Source organism: Rattus rattus, chromosome 13 (assembly GCF_011064425.1).
Source record: "Rattus rattus isolate New Zealand chromosome 13, Rrattus_CSIRO_v1, whole genome shotgun sequence".
Classification (NCBI taxonomy): Eukaryota; Metazoa; Chordata; class Mammalia; order Rodentia; family Muridae; genus Rattus; species Rattus rattus.
The window spans coordinates 15349969-15369161 of NC_046166.1; the positions used below are offsets into that span (position 1 = coordinate 15349969).

Genomic DNA, 19193 nt, shown 5'->3' on the forward strand with positions numbered 1-19193 from the left:
AGAATTATATTCCTTTTCTGATCTATTTTGACCCTGCTGTTGTAAAGCACTGTCCTATGCCCCTCACATGACCTTCATCAGGCCAACTGGAACTACTTACAAGAGACTTTCAAGGCTGGGCCTGATGGCATTAGACAGTGTGGAAAGGTTCCACTAATTTGCTGAGATTCTAGACGCTCTTCAGCACCCTCCAGCTACCTAGACCAACTTCTGCCCAAGTATCTGAGGCCCTGTTGTCTTGAGGGAATGCTAGAGTTCATATTCTAGAGAGCACTAACTCAGAGGGACCTCCACCTAGGCAGCAGTGGGGTGACTTCCCAGTGGTGTAGCTGCTGTGGGCTCACCCATGCTCCTTTAAACAAGCCCTCACCTATGCTCTGCAATCAAACTCAGCAGACTCACTGGTCCCCAAAGTTGGACTTTGGTGGAATTCTACTTCAGGCTGATGATGGTGCCCTATAAAACAAGATGTCTGTTTATAACTCTCTGGGGAAACTGTTCTGGCAACAACCGTTAAAGGCAGTTTCTTAGATGGATTTCTGATGGCACTCTCCTGGGTATTAAATACAAACATTTCAGGTGCCGTGTCTGTTTCTCTGCTGTTCATCCTGAGGAGACTCTTTAATGATCCACTGACTTTACCGGACTAGAATATTATCAATTCAAAAATAAATTCTTCTCAATTCTAATCAACTGCCCTTTTAACCACATCCGATCTGTCTGTTCCTATTCGTGAGCTGGACACCTGTAATAGGGCCTTAGTAGCACAGTTCGCTGTTATATCCTTGACATTCTCGATGACATTAGTATCAGTGACGCTGAATCTGCTTTGTCATATTGCTTTTTGGCTTTCAACAAATATTTTGGTTTTTTGCAATTTTTATGCAGTAAGTTCTATTTACCTGGCCTTTTAGATATTACAAATTATCCTATAACTGAATTCAAGGTACTATACAAGTAGTTTTCTTATGAACATTCAAAGTTACAACAATTATAAAATTAAGAAGATTCAAGTAAGCCTCATTCTGAGAAATTATTTATCGTTGCCACAGACATGAAACTACTTCTCTAGAATCCTTTCAGTATAACACAATACTTAAGGCTAAGTATTTAGTCTCTGCTCACAGAGATAAAATGCCCAGGCACTCATTTCTCAAACCATGTCTGAAAGAAAGTCATTTACTCTTCATCAACAGGCCAAAGGAAAATAAACTTTACGTCCCCACAGAAGAGGTCATCAACCATGGGCCATCAAAGAATCTCCACTTGGAGACTTCACACTGTACGTCAACGTCCAGTCACACGCTCTACATCACCCCATGGGACTTCGCACTGTACGTCAACGTCCAGTCACACGCTCTACATCACCCCGTGGAGACTTCGCACTGTACGTCAACGTCCAGTCACACGCTCTACATCACCCGGGGGGACTTTCACTGTACGTCAACGCCCAGTCACACGCTCTACAGCACCCATGGAGACTTCTCGCGTCGTCAAAGTCCAGTCACGCTCTACATCCCCGGACTTCAGCACTGTACGTCAGCGTCCAGTCACACGCTCTACATCACCCCATGGGGACTTCTCACTGTACGCCAACGTCCAGTCACATGCTCTCCATCACCCCGTAGGGGACTTCTCACTGTCGTAAGCGTCCAGTCACGCTCTACATCACCCGCCCAGTCTGTCGTCACGTCCAGTCGCCGCTCTCATCACCCCGTGGAGACTTCACACTGTACAGTCACACGCAGACTTCTCACTGTACGTCAACGTCCAGTCACACGCTCTACATCACCCCATGGGGACTTCGCACTGTACGTCAACGTCCAGTCACACGCTCTACATCACCCCGTGGGGACTTCGCACTGTACGTCAACATCCAGTCACACACTCTACATCACCCCATGGAGACTTCTCACTGTACGTCAACGTCCAGTCACACGCTCTACATCACCCCATGGAGACTTCACACTGTACGTCAACGTCCAGTCACACGCTCTACATCACCCCATGGGGACTTCGCACTGTACGTCAACGTCCAGTCACACGCTCTCCATCACCCCATGGGGACTTCGCACTGTACGTCAACGTCCAGTCACACGCTCTCCATCACCCCGTGGAGACTTCTCACTGTACGTCAAAGTCCAGTCACACGCTCTACATCACCCCGGAGACTTCTCACTGCGCACTGTCACGCCAACGCCCAGTCACCCACGCAGGTCAACGTCCATCTGCGCTCTATCACCCACTGGGGACTTCAACGTCCAGACTGTACGCCAACGTCCAGTCACACGCTCTACATCACCCCGGGGGGACTTCGCACTGTACGTCAACGTCCAGTCACACGCTCTACATCACCCCATGGAGACTTCACACTGTACGTCAACGTCCAGTCACATGCTCTACATCACCCCATGGAGACTTCACACTGTACGTCAACGTCCAGTCACACGCTCTACATCACCCCATGGGGACTTCGCACTGTACGTCAACGTCCAGTCACACGCTCTCCATCACCCCATGGAGACTTCTCACTGTACGTCAACGTCCAGTCACACGCTCTCCATCACCCCATGGGGACTTCGCACTGTACGTCAAAGTCCAGTCACACACTCTATGGAACATGGGTTCTCGGAACACAACGCTACACGAACCTTCGAGAGTCAAAAGTCACGTCAAGCTGCACTCCCACTCGGTCTTATAGAAGCAAACACCGCCCCACTGAAGACCCTCGGCTTTAGTCTGTTATAATACTTACAAGCTGATGCTCTAATAGTTGGATTTTTTCATCTTTTTTCTTTAATTCTTCTTTAAGTTGTTTTATTTCATTTAGTAAATCTTCATTCTGAAATATGAAAAATGCTGTTATGTCAAATATTCTAATGAGAAGTATAAAGTCAATGAAGTCAAGCAATGAATGAATTATTCGTTTATCTAAAAGGAAGTCTTACACTAACAACTTTAAAATAGTTTCATGGTAGTGAAACTAATGGCAACTGGCATGTAATCAGTGAGGAAAAGGGAAATAGCCACTACCACTCACCAGGCTGCCTCCTGGAGCAGCATTTCTGACCCTGACTACAAGGGTGCTTAACTGCTTTGCATTGACATAATAAGAAACTGAGCCCAAGGTTATACAGGAAAGGAAATCAACATGTAAAATTCACTCAACTAAGATTTCAAGGACACTTCTAAATTGTCTGTTGCAAGAAAATATCGGGGTTGGGGATTTAGCTCAAAAGAGCTTGCCTAGGAAGCGCAAGGCCCTGGGTTCGGTCCCAAACCACGAAAAAAAAAAAACCAAAAAAAAAAAAAAAAAAAAAAAATATCAAGGGCAGGACAAAGAGAATTAATGTATAGTAGAACTGTGTAACTAATGTATAGTAGAACTTTCAAGACTGGCTCAGAAGTCAGCAAAAGATAAATCTGCCAGCTAAGTACCAGGAGAGAGGTGTTCTTCAATGAGCCGCTGTCAGACAAGTGCTGCCTGAACTAAAGAGAAAGGTACCAGCCAACGTCATTAACTAGACATGACCAATACTGCAACCAGAAGCTGCACCCAGGGCACTGCAATACTCCAGATAAGAAGCCTGAACCAAGGTGATCACAGGCAATTTATGTCTAGTGGGAGGAGTCAAGCCTGTTTCTTGCTCACTCGAATGACATGAATGGCTATGAATCAAAAGAAATAGAGACCAGAGGACACAATAAACTATTCTATCTCAGCTTGAATAAGAAATACACAACAAGTGATCTGCCTAGGTACAGAGGAAATAGGACGTAAATTAATGTCAGTTTCAGTATCATGTAATACTAAACATATGGGCAGCTTAGAGATGAGAAGCCATGAGCGTGGCAAGGGGAAAGGAGAAGCTGGCTTTGTCTCTTTACAGCAGGTTCCTGGCCTGGTGTGGTGGTTGGCACATCCTTGTTACCACAGCAGCTCCAGGTGAACACAGGAGGATTTGAGTTTTAGGTTAGCCTAAGCTACATAACACAGTCTAGCATAGCCTGGACTACATGAGACCTTGTTTGAAAATTAATCCTTTGCATATATAAAATTTCATAAAATTTGAGAGAAAAATGATATGAGGAAAAAAGCCACGAAGCTGCAGAAATTTTAACTAAACTCCAAGATCATTAAAATCACTGGTTATAAACTGGATGCAGATATGAAACTGCTTTTTAAAACTTAGTGTTCTGCAGATCTGCTGATGTGGAATACTTCATCAGGACCATGGAATGCCATGGCTGGGAGTAACTGAGTAAGAAGAGGTAGGCACCACATGGAAAAGGCCAGAGTACTGACCTAGTGTTACTACTGTGCTATAGTCTTATGATTATGATTGCTTTGTATATTATTTGGCTCTTGGTAAATTACTCAGAAACCTAGAAGCAGCCTATGCTGCTCTATTTCCAGCCTGGGCCATCTGAATCATCTGGAAGCAGCATTTGCCATGTCTAAGTAGAACTCACATGAATTTCCCAAGTTCATTCTCCTTTATATTATAATGCTATGTCACAACACAGGGCTGACCCCTCAGTTTGGCTCTCAGATTGAAGAAGACAAGTTAAGCAGAATTTCAGCTCACCTATGGATCACGTGTAATTGAAACGTATCATTATATTATCTGAAGTCAGTAATGTTCTGAGATTAAGTTACTGCAATAACAAACATGGGCAATTATACCTTGGAAAAGGGATGTGAACACCTTTATTTGAAAATATTAAATGAACCAAGAGTATTTGTGTATGCTTGAGAAGTAGTTGTAAAGGAGCTACCTACTGAAATCTAAGGATCATGAGAATTACAATACTTTCAATTACTTATTAAAATATACATCAATTCTATAATTAGATTTGCAAACATGGAAAAGGTAATCTCATTATCTTAATGTTTCTTCAATTCTGTGAATATATGAAATACTACAATTTAATTTCATTGAAGACCTTATTTTGATAATTATTACTCCTTGGTATAAGCAACAGTAGTAACACAGGCGTAAATTACTTCCCACCCAACAAGGGATAATTTAAAAACTACCACTTTAGTTTCATAAATGGCAAAGGTTCAGAAGAAATCTGATTGTTTTCCCGGATAGCAAAGCTCTAGGTTGGCCTGTTTCCTGCACTAGGAATTGATCTCATGCATGATTTTATGGATGTTAAGCAAGTATTTGGCCACTGAAGCTACAATCTCATATCATTTTTATGACAGTATATCACTAAGTTGTCTGGGCGGCCTTGAACCCACTGTGAAGCATAGGCAGACTTCAAATCTGCCTCCTGGGTGATGGGATCTAAGGCACATGTTACTACAGCCTGCTAAAAGCCTAGTGTTTTGATACCTCTATTATTCATAGCTTCAAATGTTACCGCTGTATTATTTTTATAATGAAAACTTTGAAACCTACATGTAAATACCTAGCCATACCGTATATATCTGATCGCCGTCCTCAGGCTCTGGACTGGATGGCAATGATAGCTGAACATCATGTAATGATCCACTTCCGTCATGCTGCCAGGAAAGAGAGAACACATGAAAGAGGAATACAGCAATCACCAGCACTGCCTGTACTCCACTCCCCCACTCAAACACAGGCAAACAACAAGTGGGCAGGCGCTGAGCCTTCCAAAGCTCCTCTCCTCTGCACTGGCCAAAGGAAATGGGCAGGGGGAGCAGCTGCAAAGACAGTCCAAGGAAACTGCAGAACACTGAACTCCTGAGAGTCAGAAAGCAACCATAAGTAATGTCCTGAAGACATGTAAAATTAACTCAGCTAAGAAAAAATAGGAAATTCACCCAAATCTGCTTTGGTTTAGATAGACATTTTGAGTGTAAACAATTCAGAAATTTAAAAACTCAATGAAGCTTGGCCATAAAACTCATTTGATTAAATACTAGGTATCTAAGAATATGAGTCACATACCTCTACATAATAAGACATCTGTAAAAAGCGCAAGTGATGTTCTTTGCTGGAAATCAGGATAGACACAGGCAAAGGCACTAAGTAAGGAGGAAGGTCAAGGACATACACGGAGGAAGGCAGAAATGTTCTCTGTCTTAAAGAGTTGGTGCTATATAAGCCCAAATACAGAAGTTCAAGCTTACGATGGATAAGTCCTAAACATTCTACAAGCTACAGAATTAATAAAAAGTGAAAAAAGAAAGTATTTTGTCCTTAAACACCAAAATAAAAAAGAGGATACTATTAGTTCTAACTTTTCTGGACTGATTTACTACTAGTTGAAAACGTCCTGCGTTCACAGAGGCACTGTCAAGAAAGATGAACGGGGCAGGACGCGTGCCAGCAGTGACCCTGAGGACCTGAGTTGGAGGACAGCACAGCTGCAGCAGCTCCAGGAACTCTGCCCCCCTCAGCCACACCAGGGATTAGGGCTGCCTGAATGGGAGGTGGGGGAGCGTTTAATCCATTTGTTATACCACAGAGATTCAATCAGAATCTGCAGAAATGAGCCACAGAACATGTATTTAGCAAACCTTAAAAAGCAATACAGATTTCTTTCCAAATTCTCAGCATTGGATAAATGTCATTTCTACTAGTGAACTTACAAACACTAAGACCTGAGAGGGTCGTGTGTGTACGTGTGTTGCACACAAGTACACATGCTAAGCAGGAAGCTACCCCTTGTCATCCTCAGGAATGACATCCATTTCTTTAGACATGGTCATTCACGGGTCTGATTTACCAATTAGGCTGGGGATACCCCACTTCCCCATCTCTTCCTTCCAGCGCATTTCACACAACAACTGGGGGTTAAAATTCCCATTCTTTTCTTTTCAAGATGAGTGTCTGACTGAAAGGGCCATTGCCCCTAGTCCCAGAACATTACATTTTGAAATGGTTTTAAAATAAAGGGAGGGAAAAGAAGGCAGGAATGGGGTGCTTATTTCATATCATATATCTCAGTAAGAAGTTCATCTCCCTTCCAGTGACATGGCGTGCTAATGCGGGGGTAAGTCTTATTTAAAAAAAAAAAAATTCTGCATAAAGGAGGGTCTGAGAATTTAGCCTACTTCCAAATGACTAAATATCTTCCTGCCTACTGTACAGAACACCAGAAGAATGGGAGAAAATATAGCACATACTGTTTTTCAATGGCTGTGGGTGTAGTTGTGGGAAGTTATGCAGCAGGGCAAGAAAAAGAAAAGCCCAGTCTTCTAGGTGAAAGAAAAGAGAGAGCTCAGCCAAGCTGAAAATATCAGAGGTAAAAAATATCAGGAAAACCATTAAATTGCATCTAAATTCCTAGGCACAGCCCAAGCACAACTGCTCTTAAACAGTTTATCCAAGGTTGAAAGAAATAAACTAAACCATAACAGGCCCCAACTAGCCTCTGCTGAGCACCAAGCAGATGGAGACCAGAGGACAAGAGCACTGAGAAAGGACCTATGATGTCAATCCAGTCGGAAGCCGAGCAGAACTGTCCCTCTCTAAGGAGGAGGTAGGTGTGTGTGTGTGTGCATTATGGAACTCAAACAAAATGAAAAACTGAAATATCAAAGGCACAATACAAAATTACTACATACACAAACAGGAAAATATCAACTCATATGAACACTGAAACCTAATGGCACAGAATTTAGAAATGACTAGAAGAAATATATTACTAAGAGTTATTTAAAAATTTCAAAAGAATGGATTAACTCTAGAAGTAAATAGAAAATTTCTCTACCCACAAATAAAATATGTAAGGTAAAATAATTAAATTTTTCTAAATTTAAAGTCTTATTTGAGATGACAGAATGAATATGAAAACAGATCGACAGAGATGATCTAATATAACTAATTAAGAAAAAACACACGGACCATGAAAAATAAATGAACAGAGTCTGCTTAGGAGTGTGTGGGGGTAATCACAAAAAGTGTCACCTTCAGTCACTCATGTCACAACAGAAATGTGCAAGCATAAAACACAGGAGCGGAGAGTTTAAGAAAGTCGAATGGAACATATCAACGAGGTCCTGTGAAAACAGGGGTTCACTTCAGTAGCAGCAGGTCTCTCAAAAGCTAGAAAGAAAGACCAACCCCTAATCCTGCATGAGCCCAAAGAGGAAGACATAGGTAAATAGGAAAATGAAGATGTTACAGACCAAAGTATATGGAATAGAACTAAAGTGGTATTTGGAGAAAGTGGTGATTAGAACAGCTGACATAAATAAAAAAGGTGTCCCACCTGTAACTAGAACACAGTAGACTAAGAACAAGTAGAGAACAGAAATGAAACAGGAAGGAACAGGAAGGAAAACAAAAAACAATCAATGAGGCTAATAACAATTTCTTTGGCCAAGGTGTGGTGACTGCCATTAATCTCAGCACGGGGAGGCTGAGAGGCAGGCCAGTTTCCGTAATTTCCAGGCCAGTCGTAGCTATATAGAGACTGGCTTTAAAACAATAACAAAAACAATGACAACAAACAAACAAACAAAAACCCCAGGTTCTTTAGAAACTATCAAAGCAATGTGGGGAATGCAGATCAAGGCTAATGCCAGGAGAGGGGTCATTAAATCTCTCAGACGTTGAGAATCAAGAGCCGTCACAGGTACAATTAATTCTACATATACAAATTTGAAAACTTGTATAAAATGGAGAAATTACTTTAAAACTAAAATGTTTTAACTCATCTAAGATTAAAAAAATACCCTCTGTAAGCCTAACACTACCAATAAAACTAAATTCAAAGTTAAAAGTGATCCTATCAATCCACATCCATAAAAACAAGACAAAAGAGTGTGTAAGTAAACATGACCAATACTCTTTACAACAAAGATGAACAAGTCCTAACATAACACTGAAAATCAGATTCAAGGTAACTAAAAAGTAAAAATGTCATGAACGAACGGAATCAATTCACAAATAGGAAGCTAGTCCAATTACCTACAAGGAATGTAATCACACAAACAAACCTAGGAGACTTCAGTGGGAAGGACCCCACTGGGAGGGTCAGAGGCCTTCTGAGCAATACAGCAGAGCTCGGGGAAGGAAAGGTACGGGTAAGGAGGGAAGGAGCCAATGGAAAGGGCAGGGAAAGGGACAGGGAAGGAAATATAGAGCAGAGCACTCAGAAAGCAGGTACTAGAAGGAAGCCATAAGCTGGTGCTATTAATGGCATCATTTGTGATCCTTTTAAAACACACACCATAGCCTCAAAAAGTTAGCTTCTGTAGCCCATAAGTGAAACTGTCAAATTGCTGTTCTAGGTCACAAAGTTACTGACACATCCTTAACAATTTTATTTGTACCGATACTGTTCTTTATTATCTAGGGCATTAAGATTAGAAGTCAGTTTAAAGAAACCAAGGCACCACGTAGTCAATTTTCTTTTCTCCAGACAGTGTCATGAAACACAGGCTGGACTCAAGATTGCTGCACAGCTAAGGATGACCTTAAATTTCAGATCCTCCTGACTCAACCCCTAACTGCCAGGATTACAGCGAAGATCTCCTCAAGCTTCCTTTAATGAGTGGTGGGAACGAAACCCAGAGCTTCGTGCATGGCAGACAAGCTCTGTACCAACTGTACGATCTCCCCAGGCCACAGCTAATATTGTTAACACTGGTAAGGGGGTGGGAAGAAGATTACTGCACAGGCTTGCCTAAGACAATGAGCAATTATTGTTAAGTGCTTTCTACATCTTAAATTTAAAAACAAAAAACAAAAACCTTGCATTCTATTTTTAAAAGCCCAGCAATTTAGACGTAAAAGATCAAAGAGGAAAAAGACTTTTTTTTAGATCAAAGCACAGGAGAGCCCAATGATCATCAACACACTCTCTACCTGAATGAATTAGTAAGACTGTTCCTGCCTTAAATAAGACAATAATAGTGTTATCTATTTACCATTGACTATGATGAAAGTATCCGGGACCAAATTAGAAAATACTTTGAGACATGTAACAGAAAATTATAAACGGAATGAAAACATTTTAGTTTTAAAGATGGCTTTCCAGGTAAAGTTACTTGTCACTAAGCTCGATAGCCTGAGTTCACGTCCCAGGAACTACATGCTAAAAGAAGGAAACCAACTCTTCCAACGTGTCCTTTGTTGTCCAGCCTACACACACACACACACACACACACACACACACACACACACACACACACACACACACACACACACACACACACACACTCATACAATAAATAAATTCATGTTGGACACTGTTTTGAATATTCTGCATTAGGATATTTAACAAATACAAGAAAAAATAAGATATAAAGTGTAGCACTGAAGAAAATATGAACAGTTTGGTTAGCAGCCTGTCCAAATACTATGAGCTTTTACCGAGTGAAGTACCAGCAGTTTCCTTAGACTTTGAATTCTACGTGCAATTACAATGCTAATGAATTCATGTACGAATCACAAACGAAGACCTGTTTTCAGAGGAAGAGCTGAATCCAGGCTCCTGTTCCCACACCACTGAGCTACACTCCCCATCTACACTGGCATTTTGTGAAAGATGAATACAAGATCATGAAAGGATTATTCTTAGCCAACCTTCTCCCAGTGTTCTTTTTTGAGACAGTATGAAAGTAGACTTCTGAATTGATATTTACCTTCCACATATTAACCACTGCAAAACCTAGTAATGCCATCTTACCCAGGAGGTTCTCCCGTGAGTTTGCAAAAACTGGGGCCTTCCTATGAGTTCCAGAGCAGCTGCAGTGGACATGAATACTTGAAGTGGTCAGGAAGGCATTCTGGCAGCAGGAGCAGTCTGTGCATCATCAGTGATGTCAACAAAGCTGCTTTGTGTCTGGACAGGCCAGTGCCAGGTCCTGGAGCACCCTCCAAGGCCAGCAGGGCAAGGGGAAGGCTTCTTTCCATTTTCAAAAGTAGTTTGTAAACTCAAAGATACACAGACAGATGAATCAATCATATCAAATCCAGTCCCCAATGCCAGCTAACAGTTTTGAGCACTACTATTTATAATTGATCTATGGTGTTTAAAATCTAGTAATTCGAGCAACATCCTAGGAGGCCTTAAAACCTCATTTTCAATTTTTCAAAAGTGAGTTGATCCTAAAGATGCTTGAGCCATAGCATCTTAAGCACAAGAGAAACAGCTGGCATTTGAAAATACATGACTGCTGAAATACATGAAAACCCTCATAATAGTTTGAGAGAATACTCCGTGTAAACCTGTCTAAATTTGTCATTAACCTAAGAAGTGCATCTCTGAATATGGGCGTGTCCCTCTAAGCTGCCCTCCCCAACACATACTTCCAGCTAAGCACGGTGGTGCAGTGCGGTGGTGCGAGCTTGTTGTAATCCGACCATTCAGGCTTGGGATAAATGAGCTACCCTGGAGCACCTGATAGGACACTGCTCATCACCCCGCCCAAAAGAAAAAGAAGGAAGAATAAAGGAAGAGAAAGAAAGGGAGAGAAACACACGCAAACACACCATGATATAACCACTCAGCTCATAACAATTTTCTGTACTGCTAGTCTGGGCTATTGACTGAACTCAACAATTCTTTTTAAAAACCTTTCTCTGTCTTTCTTAATTAGTAAATCCATCGGTGTTTTCCTCTTACTTCCCATTCTCATCCACTCCATGTGTTGCTGGTTTTTTGTTTGTTTTGTCCCCACCCCCCACCCCTTAGTCTCTTTCAGTGTTCACAAAGCTTACCCTTTATCATTCCCACTTTTGGACTCGCTTTCACAAATTCCAAAAATAATGCTGCTATAATGCTAGTTAAAGTTATACTAGACCTACAGGCGGTCTGCAAGGGATGACAGACTCACATCATACACGTCAGACTGAATCTTACATAGTAATACAGCACATAACTGTCTATCCTTTGTAACACATGATTCTGATAATTACTTAGTATTTGTATGTCATCCCAAACTATAAGCTAGCCATTCTGCTTAGGCGTCTATCATCTATGAATTAAAAAAATATTAAATACTCAGTCTTTCTTTAGAACAGACATTTTTTGCATCGGTCTCTTTATAAAGCAGCACAATTATCACTCTGTAGACTTACTGGGTTTTTAGTGTTTGGCATACATGGTGAAAATTCCATTATTCACCACTCATTCGCCTACATTTATAGTTTATCAGATTTAAAGTTTTGAGTATACTATTAATTACCTACTAAATGTGGTTTTGGGGAACAGGGGACATGACACACAGAATAAGGTAAATTTCCTGTCACATTCAGATACACTACATATACATACATGAATATGTAAGCATGCATTCATCTGTACATACAGCATTACAAGTTCTATTAGTTTATTACACAAATGCAGCTATGGGGTTGTAGCTTAGATGGCCTTGGAGACCTCAAAATGTTGGAGGTGCCAGAGTTGTCACCTGTCAAGGAAAGCTACTCGCTAGGAGTGGAATTCGCCCAAGAGAACGAAGTCTGCTGAAGTAAAAAAAAAAAAGCTGAAAGAACTTTAAGATCTGAAGACTGCTTTGACATCAGAGTTTGGAGTTTGCCCAGCCAGGCTTTCTGTCATGCTTTAGCCTAGTGTTTCCTAACTCTTCTCCAGTCCCTGTGTTTTGGAATGGCAATATCTCTCCTGTGCCACTGTACGTTGGAAGTGTGTAACGTGATATTTACTTTGATATTATAGAGGATTAAAGTTAAGAGACTGCATGAATTTCAGAAAAAGACTTTGAACTTTTAAACATTGTTGAGAGTATGAAAGTCTTTGGGGATGTTTGAAATTAGAATAAATGCATTTTGCATTATGTTATGGCTATAAGCCTATAGAGGCCACGAAGAAGAATGTGGTGGTATGAATAATTATGGCCCCCATAAACTCAGGTTGTGAATGCTTGGGCCTTAGGGAATAGCACTATTAGAAGGTAGTGGGGTGGATATGTAGTTGTGTGAAGGTATGTCTCTGTGTGTTCAACTGTTAATTCTGTCCCTGCAGACAGCTAAGTACTAGCAGGATCTTGGTTAGTCAGATCAAGTTTAGAGCAGTTGAGAGACTGCCCTAGCTAGAAGGCCTAAGCTACAGAATATTTAAAAGCCTCTGCCCGATTACGTATACTGTTGGCAGGGCCGCTGCTGTCCCAGTATAAGGAAGTGTGGCCTTGTTGAAGGAAGGGTCACTGCAGGGGTAGGCTCTGAGGTCTCCCGTGCTCAAGCTATGCTCACTGTGACACAGTCTCCTGATGTCTGCAGATCAGGGTATAGAACACCAAGTTCCTTTTCTAGCCCAATGTCTGCCTGCATACTATGACAATAGCAGATTAAACCTCTAAAACTGTAAGCCAGCCCCAATTAAATGTTTTCCTTTATAAGAGTTGTCATAGGTATGTTGCCTTTTCACAGCAATAAAACCCTAATTAAGACAAGGATAACAGCTAAAATGTGTATAGGGAAAACTAGATTCTAGCAAACAGGAGTTTGCAATCAGACAGGAACACACTGGGACCTTACTACTGTTTCACTTCTCAATCTGGGAATGAGTGTCAAGCAGTTCCCCATATTTCCGTATTTGTGAGCCCTTCTGCAGTATACAGTCTTTATGATGCCATGTTCATACATGCTTTTTCCCCATGAAGTGATGAGGTCTGCATGCTGTCAAGTTTTGCCATCTATACTTGTGCTCATGTATTTAGTTTTGGTAAAGAAGTTCAAAAAACCTAAACTTTATGTTAATAACATTTTACTACAGTTTTCTATGCTTCACTTCGATATTTTCCTTGAGGTTGATTTATGCTTAGCCATATAATATTCATTTTAATGTCTCCACTGACATTATAAACCAACTGTCTCTCCCTTCATCCTTCCTCACCCTACCCCCATTTCTGGTTTTCTACCGCCAAGCACTAACCACTCACTGTGTTCTAAACTCAGAGTGCCAGTCGTGATACAGCTGCTTCAAGTATTCCTTCTGGCTGCCCAAACATGCATATGTGCATGGTACATTCATAGACATGTGCCCAGAAAAACACACAGAGAAAGAATAAAAATTCCTGGTTTTGTGCACAATACTGGAGTGACAAGAAATATGGAACACATTGTAGTTGATATTTCATAAACACTAGTACATATTATTTTATCTTATTCTCAAGATCAGCATCCTGTAGAAGACAGAGAATGTATCATAGAGACCAAATACACTACAACCCAAAGAAAAAGACTCAAAGAAGTATTGTGATTTTTTCTATTACTCTGTCTTAAGTTTTTCCTTCCCTGATCCAAAACTGAAAGAGAGCAGAATGTGCTATGACAAAGGCAAAGGACTCATGACAGGAGATGAGCAAACGACAGTGGACCTGCACAACATCTCTGCAAACTACTCAATGTCTACTAGAACTCGATGCCAGCATGCTTTATGATGGACCCAATCCTAACATTCAGGTACAGAAAAACAAAAGTGCATAAAGATGTGCATCCGAATGCATGTGCTAAGAGCCTGCAGTGGCGCTGGTCACAAAACCCAAACTGGAAACTTGCCCAATGCCTGTCAACTGTGAAACAAACAAAATGCTTGCATAATGTGACAGTCAACAACCTCCGCACTGGGGCAAAACATAAGTGAGGACCCATAAATACATTGATAACGAAATAACTCAGACAGGATATTATATGGTTCCAAGAATATTATACTTCATCCCAAGTTCAAAACAGGCAAACAGACTGATGTTTATCAAAAACCAAATAAATGGTCCCATTACCAAAGCAGAAGAACATGTTCTCCCTATGGATTCGTGCTGGCCACACACCCATTCATACCAAATGCAGTACACACTACATTTCCATTTGAGAAAGTCAATGAGATAAGCACTCTCACATGTATATTATGCTCCAACCAAAAACATTTGAAGCAGGCCTTAGGGAATTAAAGGAGGTAGGTAAGGCGTCGCCAGAACGGTTTTCAGTATATTCCCAGTCTCTAGTTCAAGATTTTAAAATAACATCAAGATCATAAATTATGAAATAAAACATATAGAATATTAGCCTAAAATAATGCAAAGGCCTAGGTTTAAAAACATAATATACACATACAGGTGACCTTGAAAACCAAATCTCAAGGTCCCTGTTTCTGGCTAAAAAGATGAGATCATGCTACTGTTCCACAATGCTCTCCCACAAAACTGTGTTAAGTTAAAGAATTAAATACATAAAAGTCCTATTTAAACTACAGTGAAAGCTGAGGTGTGTGTAACAACAAATAGAAATAGGTTAAAGGCCAAATGCAACAGTTAACAATTTTAAACATTTATATGGAAAGGAGAGTTTGTCCAAGTGAACTCAGAGAGAAGACTTTAACAAAACCAACTCCAGCAGCCGGCAGTGTGGTAAGCAGTAGCGCCCTTGCCTACCACAGTGCAAAGCCACGGGAGTGAGCCCCCACTCAAGAGGAAACAGACGCTGCTTCTTAGTTTGGGCAAGAGAATGGGAGTGGTGGATGGTAAAGAGGGGGTTGGGAGCTCCCTTTACATGCTTCACGTCATACTACCCGTTAAGGGCTTTCCTAGAACATGTGCACCAGGCCTTGGAGACAAAGACATTGTGTAAAATCTAAGCCTTCTGCTTAGAGTACTAATAAGAGTTCACTTATTTTTTTTTAAACAATATCCAACCTTCTAATTTGTCCTTTTTTTTTTTTTTTTTTTTTTCTTACTGTTTTCTCATGTGTTTCATATGTGTAAGCAGGGACAGGCACATCTCTGTGAATTCAAGGACAACCTGGCCATAGAGCAAATTCCAGGAAAACCAGAGCTACAAAGAGAGGCCCTACTTGCCTCCCCTCACCAAAAGGAATATTAATGTGAAAATTTAATGAAAGTCTGCATAGTGAATAAAATTAAAATGTGCAGGTATTACAGACTGAATCCAAACTCTCTTGCATGGGTTTATATTTTGCAACTGAGTCTTGTTCTTCACCTGTGGCCCTACGTATAGCATGTGTAAGAGGTGAAACTGGTAGAAGCCAGTCAATAGAGCGGGCCTTGGAAGGCTGGTCTGTCCCTGGTTCTAGCATTGCCTTCCTTGACAGAGAAGCCTCTCGCACACAATCTGCTACCAGAAACTGAACTGCTCCCCTCCCTTCCTTCCCATGAACAACTGGAACCTGCTCTTCAGGCCACGCTATTCCTGTGGGTACTCTGATCAGTGTGACAAGAGTCATTCCTACAAATTTATTCTCCTCTTTTCCAAGTTACAAAGGTGAAGCTGGAATAGTCATTCGGTACTCACCTGGTGTAAGAGCCGCTTGAGTTTCAGTAACTGCGTTTTGACAGCTGTGCAATCCTGGACCATGTGCCTGAGGGTCATCTCATCCAGGATCACTGTGTTATCTGGAACATCTACAAACATCTTCTGAGCCTGGAAAAAGGGGGTCCCTCCATAGCTTTCAAAATGACCCAAAGGAGATTCCCTGTAAGGAGAGCCTCTGGAAGAGTGGGAAGAAGGAAGGAAAAGATAGACAATATCAGAAGAAGAAGAAGAGCAGCACAGCATTACCACAGCAATCTTTACAACTCAGTTCAGTGCCCTCATACTCACCGCAGTCACTGGATGTCCCCTGAGCAGTACGCTCTGCTTAGCTGTTAGCAAAGCTCACGTTCAGGATTCCCTAACCCTATCCACTTGGTGTACTTCACACACTGGCTGAATGAACCATCCTTAATAAAGCGCCAAAAACAAACAAAGAAGCAATGCTCTTGACACAGCTCTAGCTGACAGAGCTGTGTCACCCCTTTCTGTAGCGCCTGGTCTTCAGCTTCTGACATCGTAACCCAAGCTAAGTAATGGGGTCATGTTATTCCCAATGTGGACACACTATTAGACTATCATCTCTTCAGTGCCCATCATTAAAGCTGACTGAATGACTTCTTCCTTCTTTTTTTATACAGCCAATAACCATCTTTACCAATAAAGTTGTGAGGTTTTACAGGAGTCTAACTGATGTACTCCCTAATCTCAAACTACATGTTAAAAAAACAAAACCTACTTTCTGAATCCTGGACAGAATTGTGTTTGCCCAACATGCACAAGATCCTGGACTTGACTCTCATCACCACATAAACTGAGTGTGTTGCTACAGTCATATAATTCCATCATTCAGGAGGTACAGGCCAGAGGATTAGGACTTCAAAGTTATCGTCCTTAGCTACAAAGCAAGTTTGAGGGCAGCCTGAGCTGCATACAAGCCTGTCTCAGAAAAAAATTCTTTAGAACTTAAAGCCAGAATCACAGCCTAAGGCAAGAGGAACTAGAGAACAAGCCCATCTCAAAAAAAAAAAACAAAAACAAAAACAAAACTGCACTTCCTTTCAGTCTCATCCTTTAAATAGCTAAGCAGAATAAAGAAAAAACTAAGGATAATGTATTTTACGGGAATACACAAAATATAATGTGCTAGTCAGAAATGTTAGCTTAAAATTACTGTAACCATGTTAAACATAATTTCAGACGGTTATTAAGTATGACAACTACATGTACCCCCATGTCCTCACAAGGTACTTAAACATTTCTCCAATATGATGTCCACTGTCACATATTAGAATGAAATTAATTCTGTATATTAAATATATAAAAATAAGTGTGTTTTATATCAGTCATCATAAAGAAGAGGAATATGGCATCTACTTAAGCTTCTATCTTTCAACAAATAGTCCCAAAACTATTCACTGTAGACATTTTTGCAAGATTGTTATTCTCTGAAGCTGCTCAAATTTTAGTACTGATGAAAAAAGGAGATTCTTCAAAATGGTTTGAATCCAGTTTATTCTTCAAGCTCTTTCCTCAAACCTGTCTCTCTCTTAGAAACTTAACCAGGCCTGGCCTACTGTGTTCTTCAGTCAGTAGTTTACACAGCCAGACACCATGCAAGAGTAAGGTCTTCCTCTAAGATGGCCGATATGCTGTATTTTATGGTATGTCATCATTAAAAGTGAGTACAAGTAAAAAGAAAAGAAAAGAAACTTAACCAACAGCTAATTGTCCACAATTCCCAAAGCACATTACAAAGTGTCCCTCTTTTCCAAAGGACACCGTCTTTTCAGTAGTTCTTGTAGTCACTCATCCTGCCGTCCCTCCACTCAGGTACCTCACAATTCCTCTTCATCGTTAGTTAGCTGGCATTTCCTTCTGGAAAAGCTCCCTTATTCCCATAAGGTAGAACCATGTGCTGCCATAGGTGTTTTCATAGAGCCTAGTACTGGGCTCCAAACCTCAATATACTGTTTGTCAAGCCTGGAAAACTAGGTACTTCATGAAAGGAAAGGCTATATTTCTTACTCTTTTATGTGCATAGGTATTTATTGTTACTACAGTTTTGGTACTATATGAGAAAGGAGAATGAATTTTAACTACCAGTTTGTTTGTTTTTTAAACTTTCATTTCTGATATTCTAAAATTCTATAGCTATGACATTAAAAACAAACTTTTTAAGAAAAATTATTATTTAGGACTGAAGTGGCTTAGTGGATAAGAGCACCTTTTGTTCTTGCAGACAACCTGGGTTTGATTCCCAGCAACCACATGTTCTCACAATCCATAATTCCCATTTCAAGGAATCCTCACCTTCTACCCTGTGTAGACACCAGATACACACATGGTGCACATACATACATGCAGGCAAAATATGGGTGTGAGAAGGGTTGGGAGAACAGGAGGATATGTGTAGAAAGGATTAACCAAAATAAAAGATGCATGGAAAAGCCTTTAGGAAACCCCCTATTTTGTAACCATGCATATGGGAATACATGCATGTGTGTGTACATGTGTGCATGTGTGTTGAAATAGAGATGCCTTGTGTGGGTAGCTAATGAAGTGAGTTCTTAAATATAAATCTCAGAGACAAGTATGAGACTTCCCTGTGATTCAGGGAAGCCCCAAAAGCCCCCAAACCATTACCGGATATTAATCATCATTGTCTTGTTTCCATATTATCACTAGATGTCAAGTCCTACTGCTGAAGACACAACACAACTTGGGTGAGGACAGAAAAATTCAGCTGGAGCTGACTTTGAAACTTTTTTCAGCTGGTTAGATACACTGCTTACCCCATGATAGTGGCCTGTCAGAATGAGGTGCCCACTAATAGTCATGGCAGTTATGAGTGGCTAACAGCCTTCTAATTGGAATCAAGGCCTGTTCCACAGGAAAGAATTCAGGTCTGGTACAAGAAATCTGGTCAAAAGGCCAGGGCTATATGAAATCACAGGGTGGAACTGATTATAATAG

General features: G+C 40.9%; 1 protein-coding gene and 1 non-coding gene across 3 annotated transcripts in view; one reads left to right on the forward strand and one right to left on the reverse strand.

Annotated features, from left to right (window-relative positions):
* Ccser2 (coiled-coil serine rich protein 2) overlaps positions 1–19193 on the reverse strand; it is a 107727-nt gene that overhangs the window by 16828 nt on the left and 71706 nt on the right. For both annotated transcript variants that reach the window (XM_032919240.1, XM_032919239.1), the window contains 3 exons: positions 16200–16395; positions 5432–5515; positions 2756–2842 (listed from right to left, as the gene is read on the reverse strand). In XM_032919240.1, the coding sequence (XP_032775131.1) occupies positions 2756–2842; positions 5432–5515; positions 16200–16395 (367 nt within the window). The remainder of the gene's footprint in view (positions 1–2755; positions 2843–5431; positions 5516–16199; positions 16396–19193) is intronic.
* LOC116915193 lies at positions 17784–17910 on the forward strand. Its single transcript, XR_004389849.1, has one exon. It is a non-coding gene; the product is annotated as a small nucleolar RNA SNORA15 (small nucleolar RNA).